Source organism: Pyxicephalus adspersus, chromosome 7 (assembly GCF_032062135.1).
Source record: "Pyxicephalus adspersus chromosome 7, UCB_Pads_2.0, whole genome shotgun sequence".
Taxonomy (NCBI): Eukaryota; Metazoa; Chordata; class Amphibia; order Anura; family Pyxicephalidae; genus Pyxicephalus; species Pyxicephalus adspersus.
This window is the reverse complement of record NC_092864.1, coordinates 25,461,120-25,483,842: the sequence shown is the minus strand read 5'-3', so window position 1 is coordinate 25,483,842 and position 22,723 is coordinate 25,461,120. Positions and strand designations below refer to the sequence as shown.

The window sequence follows — 22,723 nt, the reverse complement described above, 5'->3', positions numbered from 1 at the left end:
TAGGTAGGTATGTGGGACTGGATGGGGAAAAGGGTGTTATGGGTAGGTAGTCGGGGAATTATCATTCATTTCCTAAATACGTTTTAGCTGTGAGGCCCAAATTAATATTAAGGTCATATAAGAACAGACACCAGAGTATCTACAAGTTGCAGCTCTGCTTTATTCATTGTAAATAGTGTTATTTATACAAAGAATCCATCAGGCAGTACAAAAAAGGTACACAGTTCAGCCAATCACAGACCAGGATATATTAGGTATAGAAATACTTTACACACATATTACCATGCCCCTTCACCTTCACCCCAGAACTAACCAGACTTTGTTATCAGAACATTTGATACAATCTTTTTATTTGTTCATTGAAATTGCAGTTTCTTTTCCCATCAGATGTTCGCTTTACCCAATGTAATTAGATTCCAGTTATATTTCTTATCAAGCGCAGAGTCACAAAGAGTACAGAGACAATGGAGGCTGAAAAATAAACCTTCCCAGTAAATATGTTGGGCTGGAGAGGGGGCTGTCTTGGGTATATAGGTATGTGGGACTGTAAGGGGAGAGGCTGTCTTGGGTAAGTACCGGTAGGTAGGTATGTGGGGGGGGGGGGGGGCTGTTGTGGGTAGGTAGCTCTGTGGGGATGGAGGGTGTTGTTTTTCATATTTATGTCAAACAGAAACAAAACCATTCAATTTGTAACTATTGAAAAACAAATATTGCATCCATTCTTCTACAAACAACAATATACAGCACTCCCTACTACCAGAAATATTCAGCTCTATTAGGACTTGTAAAAAAACTCGGATGTAGAAAAGTAACTCTGAAAATTGACAAATTTCTCCATGTGAGGAGAAGAAAGGAGCAGATGATATCTAGATGGATTTCTGCAAGTTCCGCACCACACAATATAAAATATTAATCCATCTTCCCTATAACAGCACGGGATCGGGTCCTGCAGAAAAAGGCTCATGAGCTGAAATTACCAAATGGTGAGATAATACAGTTGGAGGTTCAGTTACCAGAACACATACAGAGTACAAAGACCTCTCTACCCCCAAAGAAAGAGGATGAGGTAGGTTGGTTTATTAGAACTGGAGGTAAGTGCTCCTTGTTTTAACTGGCAGATCCATACAAGAAGTTGCAGATCTTCCAATAGGAATTGAAGTGCTTGAGTGCAAATTGCCCAAGTTTTGTCAAAGATGAAATCCTTGTTCATTTTATTTGGATGTTTGGAGAAACAATAATGTCTTCTGCTCTCCGTATGTACAGAGCGGAATGTCCATAATGCATGTCTATGTTTTTGTCCTAACAATCTTTGTATACCTTTACTTATCTAATCTTTGGCAGCTTGAAAAAGAGAAAAACAAATGTTGGGAGGAAACTTGATTTTTGGTCACTTCCAAATGAATGCCTTCAAAGGATAGGCTGTGAACTCCCATGACATATAAAGTGCTCTCGTAACTTACAAAATGATAAACTAAACCTCCAAGAAGGTGCCAGAGTTAGGAAATAAATTAAATTATCCACACACAAATGTGATGATTCTTATTTCTTTTTGCAGGTTCATGAACCAAATAAAACCCAGAATATTTCAGGTCAGTGAACATTGTAAAGGGTGATATGGAGATAACATTTAATCCTCCTGTGGAAATTGTAATGAGATGTGCATAGGGACCCAAACCCATTGTTGGGCTTCATTTGTATGCTATGGGAGGCTGAATATGGCTAATTATACATATTTGGGGATAAGCAATAACATGTCCACATTTTGAAACAGTTTTATCACTTTTCCAAGTTTCAATCGACTCAGAGAGACAGAGAAAGATGGAGAAAGAGACAGAGAAAGAAGAGGTGTCACCCAGCTATTCATCAACTCTGGTTCTGATTGAGAACATTCAGGATAACTGCATTCCTGAAATAATAAACCTCCTGGTCGAGAATATCAGTAAGAAATTGGCAGACATTGACTTCTTCATAGAGAGGATTCCGGAGATCCATTCTGCTGTCATCACCTTCACATGTGATATAGGTCAGGCCTACAACCAAGACAATGATTTCTTGCTATAACTATGGTGCTGTATAAAACAATCAATCCATTCAGTTCCATGGGTTGTTTTCCCAGAGCTGATGATAATATGGTCCACAGAAATATTTTTATCTTTTTTCTCAGTTTCCTATTATTCTGCCTGACTTGATGTGCAGAGAGTTGCAGTCAACATTTATAAGCTGAAATCCCTTGATGTCAAATCACTTTAGAGAGATTGCTACCATTCAATTAGTACCGATTCCTTAATTATGGATATGGATAGGAGGGCAGTGGCTTTTATCCAGACAAATTTTATGATGCCCATCTGGTTCACCAATAGGACCTCCCCAAAGCTTTAGATATTAACCACTTTATTTGAGGCAGGATGGAGAAACTGGGCAACATTTTCACTTGTAATAATAAGCAAGAAAAATAACAAAACATATTCTATACATCTCTCTAATACATTCACATTTTGCTATGTTTTGTCAACTAAAACAATTTGCAAGTACATAAAATTGAGGAGTTGACCTATGAGCTCCCTTCTCCATGTAGCGAGCTGACAACACAGGACTTCTGTTGTACTGTTGTCAGCTCTGCCTATTTCTCCCCTACTGTACTATGGAGCCCCAGCCCCTAAAGCGTAATTTATGGTGCCAAAAGCCTCTTATCTTCTCTTGGTCTTCTGCTGTGTTTGAAACTATCAGTTATCATTGTTGACCCATTGGTGATAAGGTAGCACCCACAAATAGGCATGGAACCCACCTAATCTTGGCAACCCATGTGTGGCTCAGAGCTCAGTCATTATCTTTTAGTAAATGTCAACAGGACTACATTGCCAGGCTGTGCTGGAAAGATAAATATAAATAAATCTAATAATCACTGGGATATGATGTATCTTTTTACAGATACTGCAGATTTCATTGGAAAATTCTCCAGCTGCCATAGAGCACAAGGACAGGGAGTTACAGCAAGGAGTCTAGAAGAAAGCAGAACTGTCCGAGTGGAGGGGATCCCCCCCAAAACCCCAGAGACCATGATTGAACTTTACTTTGAAAGTGCAAGGAATGGAGGAGGAAGTGTACAAAATGTGGTCATGTTACCAGATGAGAACGCTGTACTGGTCACATTTTACCTGCCAGAAGGTGAGAGGAATGGATTACGTGGGCACTAGGGGTGGTGCATGGTATCCTCTGGGGCACATAGAGGTGGGCAGAAAGGGATTGCCTGGATCCTGTATATTTTCAACTCACTTGATGCATAAAACATAAGAAACAAGGGAGTCCTGTCTGTTGCTGGAAATAACAATCTGCCAATGGATTTTAAATACTCAAAAATACTCAATAATTAAAATCAATGTAATAAATAACTGTTACACAAGCCATAAAAATAAAATATTTCTTCATTGCAATGAGGTTGAACTACTAAAGGGATATAGGATGTTCACATAGCAAAGTGAAATAATCTCCTGCAAAGGATAGTTCACTTAGGTTAGTAAATGAGGTGAAGCTCTGCTGACTTCAAATATCAAATCGCAAGCAATCAATATCCTGTTTGGAATTTCATGCTTGTGATTGAGTGTTCTTTGCACAGTGAATTATCATTACATTCACTACACTAAATGAATTATCCATTGCAATGTGATAACCATGGTGAGTAAAAGAACCCACATTTTTTAGTTATTGAGTACCATTTAGGAGACTCCTTCTTCCTGCAATATAAAAACACTACCTAATTCTTCCTGTGCTGAAAATATATACTGGAAGAATTAGATTTTACCTATTTTTTTAGGAAAAGTTTAACTGTGCTGGATTTTTTATCCTGTACAAAAATATTGCCAAATCTTAACCGATATAAAATAATAATGAAGGGGCCTAATGTTCTTGCCATATTTATTGCCAGATATATGTTTCTTACAGTCTAAAAAGCTTTAAATAAGGTTCAGCTATCAGTTATCAGTTAGTTATTCCTTTCATATTCCAAATGATGATATTATATAAATTATAGAGTATTTATTATATTTTATTTGTTACTTTAAGTGCTAAAGCTTTTTCTGTTGTATCTGTGCTGTGCTGATGGCTGCTTTCTGTACCTTTTAACTGAATAACTCCATGTTTCTCTTCTTTGTAGTTCTACAGACGCTAATGACGAGGCAGCATGCATTTAATAATCAGGCAGTATCTGTGTACCCATATTATACATCCATTGGACATTGCTTGTATGGACAAAAAGGCCCTCATACAGCAATACCTGATTCTGAAGAAATCCCCATAAGTTTGCATATAACAGAATTTATTTCAAAGGATCCACAGAAAAAAATAATTGTTGAAAATGCCATGGCAAATATTTATTGTGATATCACATGGCCAGATTTAGGCCATCCCACACCTGTCATCAAATTGTCTTTTCTCAATACTCTCTCCTGTCAGCTCTGGACCTTGGCAAAGGTAGCTCCAACATGGAAGAATAAAGTCCATGCAGAGTTCTCACGTCTAATGTCCATGTACAAAGTCATAGAGTGCGACCTAAAGCCACCAGTCTGGGAAGCCATCAGGGAAAAAGTCTCCAGTTCACCTAATCTAAGTGAACCACATTGCCAAGTCACCCTGCAGAATGGAGCCAATCTGGTTACATATAAAGGTGACCTGTGCCAACACAATGCCGATGTCATCGTAATTTCATCAAATAAGAATTTAAAGCCCACTGGAGGAGCAGCACTGGCTTTGGTGAAAGCAGCAGGACTCAAACTTCAGAAAGATTGTGAATTAATTATTCAGAAGGAAGGGTAGCTGGAAGCAGGAGAGTGTGCAATAACAGATGCGAGTGATTTGTCATGCAAGAAGGTGATTCATGCATGTGGTCCCCAATGGGATAAAAAGCCAAATCCAAAATGTGAACATCTTCTACGCAAAGCAATAACCTGCAGCTTGGAGACGGCTTCAGATAATGGTCAGAGCTCTGTTGCACTGTCTGTTGGTGATTTTGTTTCTTCTGGATGTCCTTTAAACCTGTGTGGGGAAAACATTGTAAAAGCAATAAAATCGTACACAGAAAGTCAAGTAGGAGCCAGCGCCATCAAAAGCATTCATTTCGTAGACAGTGATGAGGAAATTTTAAGAACTTTAACCAAATTCTTGAATGAAGAGTTTGAAGAAAAAAATGTTCAACTTACCCTGAAACGTGGAATGACAAAAGAGAAAAAGAAGACCCCCGAAGAAGGAGGAAATGATAACAAAAGCCAACGACAAAATGGTGATAACCAAAGAAGGGTTGAATGTCAATATAAAACAAGGCAATATAGAAGATGCAATGGTAAGTTTCATTTAATCCATTGTTTCTTTTTTCTATTACACATATAAGGTATATTAACCTCTGTGTTACATAGATGGCTGTATGTAGGCTCTAAATCAGGCATGTCAAGCCATGAGAGGGCCCAAATGAGATGACTAAATCTTCAATGGGGTCACACAATATCTGCAAGGGCCATTCCTGCCTAATTCCAAAATACGGTTGTGTCACTTTGGATCTTAACTATATTGTTAAATGAAGTATTTAGCTTTGATGGTATATAAGGAAGTATATCAAATGTTAATTGGGGAATACCTGGGGGAACATTTTTTTTATCCTTAAACCTCCAAGGGCCACATGTGTCTTATCACGTGTGATTACCAGACAGACAGACCTCTATGTATGAAAGGGAATGGGGTGTAAGGTCCTCACTCCTTGTATAACAAAAAGAAAAAACTCAGTTTCTGGCTTTGTACAGAATTACAGGCATGATTTAAACAATGCAATGTGAAAAAAGTGGTTTCATTAGGTAGGATGACTTCTCTCACATATCGTGCAGTCATATATCATGAGAGGTCACCTTATGCTGTACTTTGAGCTGATTTATTCCATAGGAAAGATGCCAGTCAAGAAATATAAACCAAACAGATTGCATGGTGAGCTTGACAGAACAAGAAAAAAATTAAGTCGGCGGTATCTGTGGGTTGTACCTAATACTTTATTGGTGGCTTTTTACTTTGTTAAAGCATTGGCTTTCTTGGATGCGTCAGTAATGGTTTGTCTTCTTCACACAGACCAATGTGGTTGTGAATAGCGTGGGAAAGGATCTAAATCTTCATTTTGGTGCTGTGTCCAAGGCTCTGTTTGGAAAGGCCGGAAACAACCTCCAGAATCTACTGAATAAAGAGAGACAGGGCAGACAGGTGGTAGACGGCTCCATGTTTGTTACTGACTGCTGTAACCTGTCCTGTGACACTGTTATTCATGCTGTTGTACCAAAGTGGGATGGTGGAAATGGCTCTTCTGAGAGGGTATGGAAAAGAAAGAGAATGTATTCTTCTATGCTGATAGCATGTATAACAATTTTTCACAGAATTGCCTCACAAAAGCCTCAGGATATAATACCAATAAATACAAAGCACACTTACACACAATTTAAACTGAAAAAAAAAATACTATTAAGCAGGGCCCCATCTATGGTCATTTCACTCAAACTCCCAATGATCATGATGGCTTCTCTTCCATTTCAGAGTCCTAAAATCAAAAAAGTTAAGAAAAGCTGCTTCTCAGGGTTTGGGAATTATTTGTGAGATGATTGATCAAACTAATTTCCTCCCTTCATAAATAACTGCATAGGTAACTTGTTCACAGGCATTAAACAAAAAATGAAATGTTAATTTAGTATTACACTAATTAGCCGTTTGTACTCACACTTCCAACATCACATAACTATAGACTTTAAAACGCTAAATGTTGGCATTATATAAATACCTGACACACATCATATCACCGCAATACATAACACATATCAGCAGAGTTTTCATTTTTCACAGTCACATATTCTAGTAGTGGTGTCTTGTTCTATGTCTACAAATGTCCTCATTACTTTTACCATCACTGTCATCCTTTTCCTTCTGTCTGGCCTATAATCTCTCCATCCGATACATCATATGCACAATGAGCTTCATACTACTACTATTATTATTAATATTATTATTATTATTATTATTAATATTAATATTACTACTATCAAACTTCTGTATTTTCTGGTGTTGTGCTATATTTTCCAACAGTAACACTTCACACAATTATGGACATTTAAAGTGACTTTACACTAGCTTATCAAAGACCAACCAACCAAACCTAACTAACCTGGCACAATGTTGGTGACACGGGAATATCTGCAACAACACATCTGTTTCCTTCTCCTAATTGGCCAGGGACTAGTAAAATATTTCTTAAAGCAAAATTACATAAAATATATCAACCTTCCTCCCAAGTCCTTATTGCCCATATAGTTATCCTACTTTCCTTTTCATGAATGTTTTCTTTGTGAAAATCCCATTCTCTCCATTTCATTAGTATCATTAGTATCTCTGCTAATTAGTGATCTGTGCTTCCTCTATCTATATCCTTACCCTCTGACTCTGGTCATCAAGTCACTGGGGGGTAAGTCTGATATGATGAAGTGAAGCAAAGACCCTCTGCTACCAAGATGATAAGTCAGCAATGGGGAAAATTTCACATACCCACAAAAGATCACGGTGATCCTAGGAATTACTGGTGACTAGTCCCCCGCACAGTACAGATCCTTCTAAGTTTCTTCTTCAATCCAGCAGATGTCACTTCCATGACCAGGGTAGCTCGGACATTCTAGCACATCCTTTACCAACCTCTACCTCCCCCCGACCCCCCACCTGCTTACCAACCACACGCCACCATTAAATACCCAAACACCAATCCTGGATTTAAATTGGCTGGCAAGCAACCCTTTATTTAACCACCATTAAATAAATTAACCATTCAAGTAATTACCCAACAAATATCCAACAATAAATAAATGACAAATAAATAAATACATTTTACACTTTTGATATGTAAGCATACATTAACATAACATAACACTCCATTATTAATATTAATAATATTATTAAATTGGGATTATATAGCACCATACATTGAATAAAACCTAGTTAACCAACAACCTAATTCCCTCCTTTTAATTATACATAACCATAACCACAATATCCATAATGTTATCAAACTTCCGGTTATACACCCAAACCACCAGGCTGCATGTCTCAGAAGGAAAAATCCGCACCCAACAGGAATTTACTCTTCCAACATCTCCATCTTGGCCCCTAGCCACCCAGCACCGCCTAAGGAGCCATAATCCTTGGTTCACCATAAAGGGGGAGACCCCACCAAAGAGGATGCCCCCCTGCCAAAATCCACCACTTTACCATGCACTGGATCCTTGCCTTCCAAGACCCCAACCGCTAAAATGTACCAAACTTTCAAATTATAACCAGAACAAAAGAGGTGGGTGGACGGGAAACTTTTTTCTTCTAAAAGAGGCTTCCCACTTCTGTCTAGCCCCTTTTAACTCATCCTAAGCTTAATTCCCTCCTACCACTCACTCACACTCTGTCATGTAGGCCCTGTGCCTAATTTTTTTACGGCTACGGGCTCCCTTTTTAACCTGACAAGTCTTCACCTTTCTCTGCCATCCATTAGATTCTTTTTATCTTTATAATGGAAGCCAATAACTTCCTGGTCACCACATTCATCACTATGGGACGTCCACATATAGATGAGCTAGATATATCAAAGCCTGGTTACATTACCTTACACACCTTAATTCCCCAGAATGTTCCCAATACATGTGATTAGCAATTTATAAATCATGAACACTCCTAATTGCTAACATCAGATTCATCCATATCTGTACACAACTGCACCATCACCCATCTGTATTAGCAGCCAATTGTGTCTATCTACAGATTCTTCGAACGATTGTGAGGGAATGTCTGAGTATCGCGGAAAACAAACAATTCAGATCTATCACAATCCCTGTGATTGGAACAGGAATTCTCAGATTTCCCAAGAATACTGTGGCTTCAATAATGTTTGAGGAGATTCTTGATTTCAGCAGCAAAAATCAGCTCCAATATGTGAAACAAGTGAATATCATGGTGCACCTAAATGACACAGAAAACATAAAGGTAAGAAAACAATTTTATTTTATTGTAGGTAAACCAGTCGAATAACAGACAAACATGTTGTCAGGTTTCATGGTTCTCACACACAGAATATTGTCCTGCATTGATATTTCAGGCTTTTACATCAGAGCTGGAGAAAAAGATCAGCAGTGGGGGGCAGAAGAAAGAAGACAAAGCCAAATGTAAGTTATATAATGGTGTTATATTTACAAATGTTACACATGCCATATACTGCAGACATTGAAATTTATTTACTGGAGGAATGTAAGCTGTTTTCATTGCATAGTGATTTATCTCTTTGTATATTTCATATAACTTAGAGAATGAAATGAAACTCCACTGACTTCAACTATTCAATCATGTGCATGAAAAATTCCAGCTTTATTTATATTTCATTTTTCATATTTCATTTTACATGATCCTGTATTTGCAAAGTGAATTTATACTACAATCACTAATCTAAATTAATTATATCAAGTAATAATTCACTTTGGTAAGAGCTTAAATGTATTTAGTAAATCAACCCCATTGTGCTGTATTATATTGATTTGAGGATTCCAGCATCCTAACGTCTCCTTCACAATTTCTGACTTTGTTTCTTCTGGGAGTTTTGGGATGAACACCTCCTGTTTTCCATGATATACAATAAATATGTAACAATAACATAAAATAAAGACATAAAGATAAAAACTTGACTGAAATTATGACATTTACGCACTATAACTTCCCCTTCATATTGTGGGATACTTCCCCCACCTCCTAGATTGTTAGAGGGGTCCTTTCCTCCTCCTGTGTCACTGTCTGTATCTGTCTGTCATTTGCAACCCCTTTTTATTGTACAGCGCTGCTTATTATGTTGGGGCTATATAAATCCTGTTTATTAATAATAAAAAAATAATAATAATAAAGGGGGGGCACATGACACATTACTTTAATATTGGATAGGGTTGGCAAAAAGCACTCAAATAAAACGACAATACATATGGTGCTCATGCTAAGATCATGTTAGAAAGTTCAATCCTCTCCACTCCACTAAAAGGAATCCGAGTGTTTTTCAGGTGTTAATGGGAATGCTCATGGTTGCACAGGGTTTATCTTTTCAGGCACATACTGCTGCCCAGGAGTGGTTTGGAAACCTTGACTTTTGGGAAGGAAAAAAACACAAACAACTGTCCCCCTGCCTCAATAAGGAGCCTTCTCACAAAATGTGGTATATTGTGACACCATTACATCTTCCATCATCAGCTTCCTTGTGCTTTGGTCATACTGCAGGCCATAATGGAAGCTGAATGCAGAGCTTGTTATGATTGATGTTTGTGATGTCTGAAAGTTAGGTGTTTCTTCTCAGAACCAGCAGCCCAAAATATATTCATAGTACTGGCCTGGGAGAGGAGGAATGCCCTCTTGTTCTGTACTCCCCTGGCACTAACTATATTTACCTGGCTTTCCTTATGAAGACTGACTGCTTTATCAGCATTTGTCCCACAGACATAACATCCAAAAAAATCAGTAAAATCTACTTTTTGGGGGGATATAGATTAAATAATACATCAGAATATACCAGAATGTATATTTAGGGCTTTCCTTATCTCTTCCAATTATGTTTTGTAGCTTTGTTTGGTAATCTGAAAAACCCAGAACACAACGTTTATACAATGAACATTGGATCTGTCAACTTCAAGGTGAAAAATGGAGAGATCAAAAAGGAAAAGTGTGATGTCATTATCAATATGACTGATAGCACATTCAACCTAAAATCAGGTATTCACAAAAATGCTGCTGGACCCATCTAATGTAAAAATTCTGAAAACTGTGGGATGTACAGAACAACCTTACCAAAAGGCCACAGACAGCAGTGCCATTGAGCTACCTGGTATTATGAAAAGTGGAGAGAAGGGCAGGAGCAGAGTATTTTCTACCTAAAGGAGGTCACAATGAAGGTGTGCTATTAGAACGGTAGTGGGAAGAGCAGGATCATAGTGTTTCCTACCTTATGGAGGTCACTATGGTAGTGTGATGTCAGAAAAGTGGAGGGAATTCCAGGATTGATCGTTAGGTTTTAGAAGATTTGTAATCCATGATTTCCATAGGATTATCGTCCTGAGTAGCCTCTTGACTGTCATTAGATATTATGCTTCTGCCAGGTTGCAAGCAAGAAGTGCCGAGCACTCTCTGACAGTCAAGAGGCTACTTTGACCATCAGGACGATAATCCTATGGAAATCATAGATTACAAATCTTCCAAAACCCAATGATCAATGATAAAGCGTTCTCACCATGTCCCCTGAGGAAGCCTGAGCAACAGTGAAACGCGTCAAGTTTAAGAAGTTGTGCGCAACCGTTAACGATAAATTCTAGCTGCCTCTGTATAGTGATTAGGCAGAATCTCCCAGTCAAACTGAACTGAGAAATGCCTATCTATTTTTTTTGTAACCTTTTCTGATGTTTGTTTTATTATCCAGGATTTTGGATAATTTATAACATTGTATGACAATTCAATACATGTTTTCACTTTTGCCAACAAACCCCTGCTTTTTCTGTTGTGTTTCTTAAATATTCTGCATTAAATTATGGTTGGCACCTTAAGACATACTTAGGGAAAGAGGATATGAACCCTATGCTATACACTGCATTGGAGGGTCGTGTTTTTAGGTGCCTTAGCCCAGTGGTTGGTGAAATCAGTAAAAGGGCAGAGAATTTTTGACCTTATGGAAGGTTATTTCAGAAATTGGGATTTTTCCATGGGTGGGGTTAACATCTAATATATCTTTCAGGAGTTAGAATATGTTTTTATCTCTAATAATAGACTTTGCTTTAGAATATTTTATTCATACGGCAAACTTCATGGCTTAAGTTTAAAGGAAAAATGTGGAAAACCCATAGACCCTCAGCAAAATGCAGAGTTTTTGTATATAAAGTATTCAATAACACATTTCTTAAACATTTTTTTGTGTTGATTGAACATTGTGTTGATTCCTTTATTCTTGTAAAGAAATGCTTCTACTCACTATACAAATTCTGGATTGTATTTTGAGAACCTGATATAAATTGTGTTGTTACAGGAGTTTCTAAAGTCATCCTGGAAGGAGCCGGGCCTACTATTGAGAATGAATGTGCATTGCTTGGTAAGACTTTATAAATATTATTTTACACCAGACACAGAGCATATGATACATAAATTGAAACATGAATATCTAGGTGAATGATTCTTATTGTAGGGATTCACTCAGCAGAGAGCAGGGATTAAGGCATAGATGATATACCCAAACCTTTCATGGTTAAATCAAAAGAAAATAGTATTTATTTAGCCCCACAAATAATTCTACACCTTTGTGTTCTGGACTCTCACCACCAGTCATCTCCACCACCACCAATACTGTTCACCTATAGTCAGTCCATGTAGTATATCCAGCATAGATCTTCCTCTATCGCCCTTATCAAGGTTTGCCTTTATTATGTAGATATTGAAGGTTAAGTAGGAACCAACGGGGTAAGAAGGAAGATGAATAGGGTTTAGTGGCAAATAACACATAATAAGAAAAGGCGTAATAAAATTATTTGAAAAAAATGCTATTCTAAATGATCTACTATCTTAAAGGATAGGTTGGCTTTGTACACATTTTAAGAACAGTTTATGTTCAGAATCAGAGCCAGAAGTCATATAGAGATAATCAGTCCACCAAACTGGTGTCCAAGTGTTAAGACGAAGCAGAGTCGGGATCACTGACAAAGGTCAGTCCAGGCAGCATACAATCACAACTTCAGGAAACAGACGGAGCCAACCACAGAAAAACCAATAAATTAACCCACCAGGTCAGCCCAGCTAAACGCTACAACAGGCACTGAGGAGAGTAAGCAGAAAGACTATAAAGTCCCAGCAGCCAAGGGCAGGACTGAATGAACCCAGGGACTAATCTGCTGCTAAAATCTCCTTCAGCTAGGCACAGCTGGGGATGCTAAAAAAATACATCTCAGGCTGCGCAGCTAAAGGGAAGCAGCGGATGCTGAAAGCTGAAAACTGATTCCTTGATCTCCTAACAGGACTATTTTATCATCAGCAAAGAGGTTTTATGAAATAAACTGGATATCAGTCTATAATTTTGTTTATAGGAAAGACCTAACTTAACCTCCTTGCAGTTAAGCCCGACCTTCGCTCGGGCAAAAAAAAACTGCAAGGATGGTTAAGCCCGAGATTTTGTACATCCTTACTTGACATATTTCTGTAAGTTACAGGTCTACAATTTAAAAAAAAATTTTATGAAAAACAGTGGATCACTTTTGGTACAGAAATCTAGACCTCAGTGTAACGCTTAGGTGGTTAATATAAATGTGTAAGTTATTGTTATTTATTTGAAATGTTGAAAACCTTAAATAAAGAAAAAAAACCTTAGGATACAACTCACCATTTTAATATTTTCAGCCTCCCTCCAATGCTTCCTTACCTGTTTACTGTTATAGCTTCCAAGTAGAGGCATAAATATGGGTATTTTTTCCTTCTAGGGCCTCCAGCAATTGAGCCACATTAGTTTAATGGCCCAGTCTTTTCTATTCCAATATTTGTATTATTCAACAACAAATAAACAACACAATTATCATAATCCAACTACATTAAGGTGCAAAAAAGCAACCTATTACTGTTTTTTTGTCTCTCATTACAACAAATACTAATTACATACATTTATAAGTCTGCCATATATTCCACTCAAACATCTCAAATCTATTCTGATGAAGTCTATCTTTGACCATAATCCAGTCCAATTTCTTCTTCAGATCCTTCATTTTAACCTCTGATATCTTCCATGGTTCACCAATAGCTATGCATGCCACTAACAACATATATTTAACAAATCTTTTAGCTGGTTTAGCCAGGATTATATAAACCCAGTTACATAAAGCAGTTTCAGGACAAAATGCTAAATTAATCTTGAAAACCTCCCCGATTAATTGAAAAACTTCCAACCAAAACTTTCATATCACAAGGCAGGTCCAGATATGTACCATGGTTCCAAATTCCAGAAAAAGAGTGGGGAGATTTTTCCTTGACATTTATTTAACCTAACTGGTACCAAATACCATCTTAAAACAATTTTATAGTTTTGTTCAATCAATGACTTAATGGACCTGGATACATTTTCATCAATGAAGCTGGGTGATCCAGCAAACCTGGAATGGATTTCCAAAAGTAATTTGTTAGCAAGTGTTTTCAATCCTGGACCATATCCATTCCAAGTTTGCTGGATGACCCAGCTTTACTATGAACGTCTATCTTCTCCAGCCTTGGAGAGCTTTACTAAATCAGGCCCAATAAGACAGATCCTTAATAAATCTCTTACCACTTGACACCATTTTTCATATCCTCTCCAAATCTTTTTCTCACTTGCCAATTGCAAAGTTTATATGATGGAGAGGAAAGTTCCAAATACACCAAAGATATCTGTCCTTTACTTCCTTCTGTAGTTTACAAGCTTTTTCATAGGAAGTCAACCTTTACAGCTATGAGCCTAATACCAGCTTAGATTGAACAAATGATTTTAGATGTAATACCGACATTATTCGAATGCACAGTGTTTTCAGGTTCTTTTTCGCCAGTGGATTTTCGTTTCTAAATATTTGTTCTTCATCCTAACATCCATATTTTAAAAAATATTCTTGTTTTTTTTCAGGAACCCAACCTAACAATGGGTGCATGGTCACACAAGGAGGAAATCTCCACTGTAAGAATATAATACATGTTGCCTGTCATGATAAACCACATTTATTAATGCAGTGTATAACAAATGCCCTGCAAATGTGTGAGACACTACAAGCAACTACTCTGGCCTTACCAGCCATGGAAACAGGTGAGAGATTCCCAAGGGTCCCGATTTCTTAGTGTCTGAAATGCTAAATGTGTTCTCTTATAGCTGACAATTGTATTTAAGCAGATTTGTCAGGGCAGGTTTGGTTAATATGCTACAATGGTATTTATTTTAGACATTTTGGAAAGGAGGCTTCTTTTTGCTAATCTCTAGACACTTTAGGGCACATCTGAATATTTGTATGAAAAGCATTGATGCTTTGTGTTAGAAGATTACAGACATAAAGGAGAAAGGATAATATGCAACCCTTTAAAACCAAAAGCCACAAAATATATTATAGATAAAAGTCTGTGGTCATCATCACTAGAGGGGTCACCAGCAGGAGGAAGGATGTCCTGATTCTCCTATATAGAAAGAATTGTGGGGTCATCATCACTAGAGGGGTCACCTGAAGGAGGAGGGAGGTCCTTATTCCTCTGTCCTGATTCCCCTATATAGATAGAATTGTGGGGTCACCATCACTAGAGGGGTCACCAGCAGGGGGAGGGAGGTCCTGATTCCTATATATAGATAACATTTTTGGGTCACCATCACTAGAGGGGTCATTAGCAGGAGGAAGGAGGTCCTGATTCCTCTAGTTAGATCGAATTGTGGGGTCACCATCATTAGTGAGGTCACCAGCAGAAGGAAGGAGGTCCTGATTCCCCTATAAAGATAGAATTGTGGGGTTACCATCACTAGAGGGGTCACCAGCAGGGGAAGGGAGGTCCTGATTCCTATATATAGATAAAATATTGGGGTCACCATCACTAGAGAGGTCACCAGCAGGAGGAAGGAGGTCCTAATTCCTCTATATAGATAGAATTGTGGGGTCACCATCACTAGTGAGGTCACCAGCAGGAGGAAGGAGGTCCTAATTCTCCTATATAGATAGAATTGTGGGGTCACCATCACTAGAGGGGTCACCAGCAGGGGAAGGGAGGTCATGATTCCTATATATAGATAAAATTGTGGGGTCCTAATTCTCCTATATAGATAGAATTGTGGGGTCACCATCAGTAGACGGGTCACCAGCAGGAGGAAGGAGTTCTTGACCCCCCTATAAAGATAGAATTGTGTATTATGTCAATAGAGGGGTCACTAGAAGGAAGTTGTTTTTTTCCCTTTTTTTTTTCCTTTCTCTCAGTGAAGATCCATGTTACAAGATTTAGTTAGAATACATTATTGATTGTATAGCTGAATTGTAAAACCACGCTGAACTCTTTGTAGGAAAATGAAGCAAAGTCCTGCCTGATGTGCCCTCTTGGTCATTCTCTGCTTTTTGTCTTCTTTGCCCAGGTGCTGTGTTATCTGCAGAAATGGCTAACACAATTCTAGATGCTATGATGGAATTTGTTAAGTCTAAACCAGCGGTGACTGTACAAAAGATGAAAATAATAGTATCAGAGCAAAAAATGTTAAAAGATTTCCATGACAGTATGAAGAAGACAGAACCAGCAATTGCAGCCAGTCAGTCCTGGTTTTCTACACTCACATGTAAGTATCATCATTTTAGGATTATTTCATGCAAAGAACTATTGCGCTCATTGTTCTGTCATAAGGAAGCAGCTTGTGCCCTGGCGTGTGCTGCATGACCAGACTGGACTCTCCTTTAACACCCAAAACCATAAGCAGAGAACTTCTTCAGCAGCATAGGTTACATTTGTTTTTGTCACCACTTTTTGCTGAAGATCTCAAATCCAGCAGAGGATTGGGTAAAGATAGCAGGCATGAAGCAAGAGGAGGGTGTAGTAAAAAATCTGCAAACAGGTAAGTAAGTTTATTTCATTGCAGAAGAGACAAAACCTGTTCCTTCTGCAATAAAGAACCCGCCTGTCCATATAATTTTTTTATTTTTGAAGTTTAGTTCAGCTTTGCCAACCCAAGGTGAACACTTCCTTTACCTACCTGTGTCAGCCTTACATATCTCATCTCTGTGAATGAAGATCTTCTGTTAGGACATGCTGGAATTGGTGCTGCTGGCGCTGAAATCAGTTATGTAATCAATGTGATTTGTAATCAGCACACAAAAGCCGAAACTGTATATATGGGTTAGGACCTTGTCCAGATAATTATTATTTCGATTATTATGATTATTTCTATTGCACCAGAAGTTGGATACAGCGGCTGATTGCTAAGAAAAGTCCAAACAGTAGTTGCAGGTGTCTTTTATCCCAACGTATTTCGCCATTATAAGGGGTACTGCTGTATGCAATACAAGGTCTGGATGATCAGTCAAAGCCTATTCAGGCCCATAAGAGGGTCCTAGGTTTTCCTGGTGCTTATAGGAAGGGAAATTTCCAATCTTTCCCTGTTATTGGCTGTTAACAGGAACATGTTGCTAGGTATCTGTGAAAAAAGGAGCCTTGTCTGCTTTTATTTCTGGCTGTATTGGAGAGTTTTTCAGTCACTTCTTTTACCCTTGGCAAAGTTTCCCTTGACAGAAAGTGAAGGAAATCCTCCTCCATGTCTTTCTATCTGGTACAAGAATTCATTGCCCCTGATTCATCAAGCAGAATCGGATTATCGGTCGCGCATTCGTATTAGCGATCCGGAATCGTACGCGGTCGCGCTATTCAGCAACGGAAAAAGCTCGCGCACGGAGCCGCGCTTATCCGACAGCTTTTTACTGGCGGATTTTATTGATGAATCAGGGGCATAGTCTTCAGTAGAATAGACAGGGGGCTCCAGAACAAATTTGCCACAGAGTTTGGACTGATAGGGGGTTAACTCAATCACTACCCACAAAAGGCAGTCGGTATTATGAACAGAGATAAGAAGTTATTTGAGACGCCTTATAGTAGAAGCACAAATGGGGTACGCCAAGGCCTCTTGCTGATTTAGGGCGAAAAAGTACCGGCCTAATAATACGAGGAAGTCCAGATTTCCAGATAAACTGTAGCACCTTCCGTTGAAGAACTCAACAAATCCCATAAGGGAAAGGTATCAGGAGCACCCGCATAAGGTACATAATTTTAGGGAGAAAAGTAATCTTGAAAGCATATATGCGCCCAAACCAAGAGAGGTAAGGGATATTCCTAGATTTCAACTGGGAGCAAAAAAATCTAATCAGAGGTACATCGTTAGCCTTATATAAAGTTTCTCGATTGGCAATAATGCAAACACCCAGATAAGACTTGCCTGAAGAACCATCAAATCTGCCCCTGACATAGACACGTTCAATGCTAACGATTTAGACTGGATAAATTTAAGCCCAGATATGGTTTTAAAACTAGCAAAAGTCCTTATTATGGATGGTAACATAACATGAGGAGAAGTAATTTATAGCAAAATATCGTCTGCAAAAAGTGAAATTTTGTGGATATATTGGGAAACTTCAATCCCTAAAACTTCAGTACTTTGTCTAATGAACGTCACAAGAGGTTCTAAAGCCAACACTAAAAGTAATGGTGATAAAGGAAACCCCTGCTGGGTACCATGAACAATATTAAAGGGTTTGGAAGTATATCCACAATATTTCACAGAAGCAGTCGGATTAGAGTAGATAGCATTATGGATCCACAAGATAAATTCCGTCCCCATATTCCACTTCTGCAAAACCAAATGTAGGTACTGCCAGGGTATCGAGTCAAAGGTCTTGTTCATATCAAGAGACAAGAGCGTAGACCTTTGACCAGACCTTCTAGCTAAATAGGTAAGCAATATGGTACGACGGATACTATCCAAGGCCTGACACCCAGGTATAAAGCCTACCTGATCCTTATGGATCAGGGAGGGAAAGAATTTAATTAGTCTAGTAGCAAGTACTTTAGCCAAAATTTTTAAATCTATATTAAGAAGCGATATAGGTCTATAATTAGACCAATCTAAATGGTCCTTACCCGGCTTAGGAATCATCATCATGTGAGCCTGTACTATATGGGAGCTGAGAAGACCTGAAGACTTGAATACACACTTCCAATTATTCGTAAACGAACGACGAACGATCCTGCACGATATCTGCGAACATACATACAGATAAAGACACGATCGTTCAAAGATATTGTACACACGATAGATGCGATCGTTTGAACAATAGCGGAAGTGACGTGCACCACAGGAAGTGAATATAAATATAATATATATATATATATATATACACACACACACTCATATACTCAATGCAGCCTGTATTGAACGTTCGTTCATCGCGCATGCTCAGAACATGCACGATCACTGAACGACCGTACACACGATAGATGGTGAACAATCGTCGTCCAATCCGATCCGCCGGTCCGGTCGTTCATTTCCAACGACTATCCTCGTTCGTCGGCGTTGTTGGTTACTTTTTTTACGAAGGATTTTTGGCCAATCGGTCGTTCGTTCATTTCCAACGATAAAAATTGGACGTGTGTACGCAGCTTTAAAGTGATTGAAAAGGGTGACTAAATGTGGAGCAAGATAGTCATCCTTTTTTTTTATAGAAAAGAGCCGTAAACCCATCTGGACCCCCTTTTTTACCAATCTTGAGAGACTTGATTGCAGCTAAATTTTCTAAATTAGTGATATCTGCCCCCAAACCTGTTGCCTGGTCATTAGACATTGATGGAACTTGCACTTGAGACAAAAAAGCTTGCACTTGCACAAAGGACAGGTTAGGCGGAGCCATATACAGTTTAGCTGACTGATGTCTAAATTCTTTCAAAATTTTTAGGGGATTTGAAGTACATAAATTAGTTCTAGTGCGCAATGAGATTGCAGGTCTATGTTTGGGCATATTTCTCAATTTATTAGCTAGCATCGTGCCAATCTTATTAGTATTAGCATAACATTTTTGTTGTGTCCACAGAATGTTACGTTCTGCAATATCCGCAAGACACAAATTCAAATCCATTTTAGCCTGATGATATAATCTCCTGTTGCGTTCTGTTGGGTGTTCCTTAAAAATTGTAGCGATCACCTCCAATTCCGCTTCCAGCTTAGTCAATTGGAGAGTGCGTTTGCGCTTACGTCTAGCCGCATGGCAAACAAGAACTCCCCTTTTATAAGCGTTCCACAGAACCAAAGGAGAGGAAACACTGCCTACATTGATCCTAAAAGATTCAGTAGTCTGAAGCTATATCGGGAGTATAACAACAAAAAGTCATTAGGACACCAATTGTTGGAGGAGGATATAGGAAAAAAATAATTACATACCAAAAGAACTGGACCATGGTCAGACCACGACACCGTTAAAATACAAGAATCGTTCACTTGCGGTAATAAAATATGTGATACAAACATATGGTCTGTGCGTGAATGAGAAAATCAGATATATCTTGTTTAGAGAAAAAAGAATCAGATTTAGATCTATACAGTTTTGGGTTTAGTACCATATTGGAGTCGCCTCATAAATATATATTTCCTTGCAGGTGAGTAGTGCAAACTGGAGCGTTTGCCTGATAAAATTGGGAGTAAGATACATGTAGGTATTTCAGTTCGGATGAAGCTAAAATATGGTTCTCCTGTAAACAAGCAATATTGATCTTATTGGAGCATAGGTACCTAAAAATGGTGGACCGTTTATGATGGGAGTTCATACCTTAAACATTCAAGGTCAAAACTTTTACCGCCATCTCAAACCCTTGCAAACAGAAGGTATTATCTCAGCACATGATTGGTAACAGGACTTAATAGAAAAAAAAACTGAAAATACAAAACAGGAAATAAAAAAAAAAACAAAATAGTATAAATAGAATGAAAAGTATTCAGACATTGACAAAATCACAAGAAAACATTGAACACAATGATAAAAAAATAGGTTCAAAATAACCATGCAAGGAGAAGGACTGTAGTGCATCATGCAGACCAGATTTTATACATAAAATCAGAAATGTTCAAAAAATTCCAAAAAGATTCAGAATAGAACACCAAAAAGGAAGAATCCTCGTGGAACAATACAGATTGAGGAAAGAAAACAGAGGTCAAAAATAGAAACCATTTGCAGGAACAAAGCTTTGGTAAAAAGTGGCTAAACCGACTTGTAGAATAAAATAGTCAAGGTTCAACCATCAGCCACCTTACGAAAGGATTGGGATTGCAATCGTCCCCGAGCCTTGGCACGGGATAGTTACCGAGAGTTACCTTTCCTTGTAGAAACATTCAAGCGAGCCGAGGATGCCGACAGCTCCTGTGACATTAGGGAAACTTGTGAAGTACCATCCATGGGGTATAAGGTTAAGTCCATAAGACATTTTCGTAAATCAGTCACTGTGACCACTGAGTACAGGTGGTTCTGATATGAGAAAAGCAGTTTCAATGGGAATCCCCAAGGAAACCGCACATTGTTGTCTTGAAGGATCCACAAATATAGTTTTAATGCCCTCAATTTCTGAATGGTGGATTGTGACAGATCAGCAAATAATTGGAATGAAAAATCTTGATGGGTAAGTGTATCCTTGGTACGGGCTGCTTGCAGGATTAATTCTTTAGTATGGTAATAATGAAACTTTATGATGACATCTCTAGGAGGACAATTTGTAGGTTTACGAGAAAGGGCCCCATGAACCCTGTTCATTTCAAGACGTTCAACAGGAACATCAGAAACTAGGTAACCAAGTAATGCAGTAACAGTTCCATTAAGATCAACTATGCTTTCGTTGATACCCCTAATTCTAAATTTTCCCTTCTAGCACGGTTTTCAGCGCCCTCAACCTGATCCCTTAGCGTTTGTAATTCCAACTGCATGGCATCTAGGTCTTTCTCATGCCCCTCCAGAACTGTGGTGACATCGTCAAATCAGAAGTCTTCTAGAGCCAGGGTTGGTCGGCCTAGGTCCCTAATAGTGCTGAGGAAGGAATTTAGCAAGCATCCACTCACCTGGCTCTGTATGTGCAGGGGGAAAGATCAGATGGAAACTGGTGTTGACTGCTGTCAGATGGCGGGTTATCATCAAAAGGATCCCTGGCTGATTCATTGGCTTTGCTCGTCGGACCCATGGTCTCCGGGAGTGCCAGAAGATGTTCGGAGGAAGAGGAGAGGACTGCAGTGTCAGTACCTGGAGTATGCTGCACGGTGGATGAGGAAATCATCTCACAGTGAACAATCCTATTACTGATTGTCTCAATGGTGCTTCACTCTGGTTCTTTACTGAAAATATTATTGTGATTTGGTGATGCTGATATGTTCCTTACTTTTTACATAGCAAACAAAATAAGGAAATCTGAGTCCACCTGATGTCATATATAATGGGAATGTTTGATTTGATTCTCTGACATCAGTGTCTACTAGATTGTAAGCTCTTCGGGGCAGGGTCCTCTCCTCCTGTATCACTGTCTGTATTAGTCTGTCATTTGCAATCCCTATTTAATGTACAGCGCTGCGTAATATGTTGGCGCTATATAAATCCTGTTTAATAATAATAATCAGTGTGCCCTCTAGGAATAACACTGATGAAAATCACGCAGCTTTCAGTCATATGTTCCATCCAATTATGTTCAAACAGAAAGCCAGGATCAGAGCCTTTCCATCCTGTAGTGGGTAAAGCCATTTAGGAAATACGGAATACAACATCACCCTTCTAGGTATTTCCTCCTATGCGTCAGGGACATTGCTCATGTCACTGTCTGTCATTTAATATATAGTGCTGCATAATATGCTGGTGCTATATAAATCCTGTTTATTAATAAATAAATAATGATTACATTTTTTGTCAGTAAGTCAGAAGTCACATTGTACAGGATTGGATGTATTTTACATACAAATTTCCCAGCCACAACTGAAACATGAACATTTGGGGGGTGTAGAAAGTACAAATGAGTTACCTTCATGTCTGTCAGTTGGGGGTATAACACAGTACTGGGCTCCTGTGTAAAAGATTTTTGCAATATACACTTTTTTTGGTGCACCTCTAGATGTACTGACCCCTTCCCTTCTTGT

General features: G+C 38.5%; 2 protein-coding genes across 2 annotated transcripts; both read left to right on the top strand.

Moving 5' to 3' along the window:
* The first annotated feature begins 33 nt into the window (after positions 1 to 33).
* On the top strand, positions 34 to 4,809 carry LOC140336020 (protein mono-ADP-ribosyltransferase PARP14-like). The gene is made up of 5 exons (XM_072419074.1): positions 34 to 1,066; positions 1,556 to 1,589; positions 1,790 to 2,023; positions 2,929 to 3,165; positions 4,151 to 4,809. Exons 3-5 carry the CDS (start codon positions 1,819 to 1,821, stop codon positions 4,807 to 4,809), a joined length of 1,101 nt encoding a protein of 366 aa, XP_072275175.1. The 5' UTR covers positions 34 to 1,066; positions 1,556 to 1,589; positions 1,790 to 1,818.
* PARP15 (poly(ADP-ribose) polymerase family member 15) lies at positions 4,600 to 21,511 on the top strand. Its single transcript, XM_072419073.1, has 10 exons — positions 4,600 to 5,332; positions 6,103 to 6,339; positions 8,812 to 9,033; positions 9,146 to 9,212; positions 10,642 to 10,791; positions 12,092 to 12,154; positions 14,693 to 14,869; positions 16,166 to 16,363; positions 16,558 to 16,636; positions 21,478 to 21,511. The coding sequence occupies exons 1-10, from the start codon at positions 5,246 to 5,248 to the stop codon at positions 21,509 to 21,511; spliced, it is 1,314 nt and encodes a 437-aa protein (XP_072275174.1). The 5' UTR covers positions 4,600 to 5,245.
* Positions 21,512 to 22,723: the final 1,212 nt, after the last annotated feature.

Coding starts and splice junctions, on each gene's coding strand:
- LOC140336020 (XM_072419074.1), top strand. CDS start 1,819: ATGGAGAAAGAGACAGAGAAAGAAGAGGTGTCACCCAGCTATTCATCA. Junction 2,024..2,928: donor CACCTTCACATGTGATATAG/GTCAGGCCTACA, acceptor ATCTTTTTACAG/ATACTGCAGATTTCATTGGA. Junction 3,166..4,150: donor CACATTTTACCTGCCAGAAG/GTGAGAGGAATG, acceptor TCTTCTTTGTAG/TTCTACAGACGCTAATGACG.
- PARP15 (XM_072419073.1), top strand. CDS start 5,246: ATGATAACAAAAGCCAACGACAAAATGGTGATAACCAAAGAAGGGTTG. Junction 12,155..14,692: donor GAATGAATGTGCATTGCTTG/GTAAGACTTTAT, acceptor GTTTTTTTTCAG/GAACCCAACCTAACAATGGG. Junction 16,364..16,557: donor CTGGTTTTCTACACTCACAT/GTAAGTATCATC, acceptor TTTTTGCTGAAG/ATCTCAAATCCAGCAGAGGA.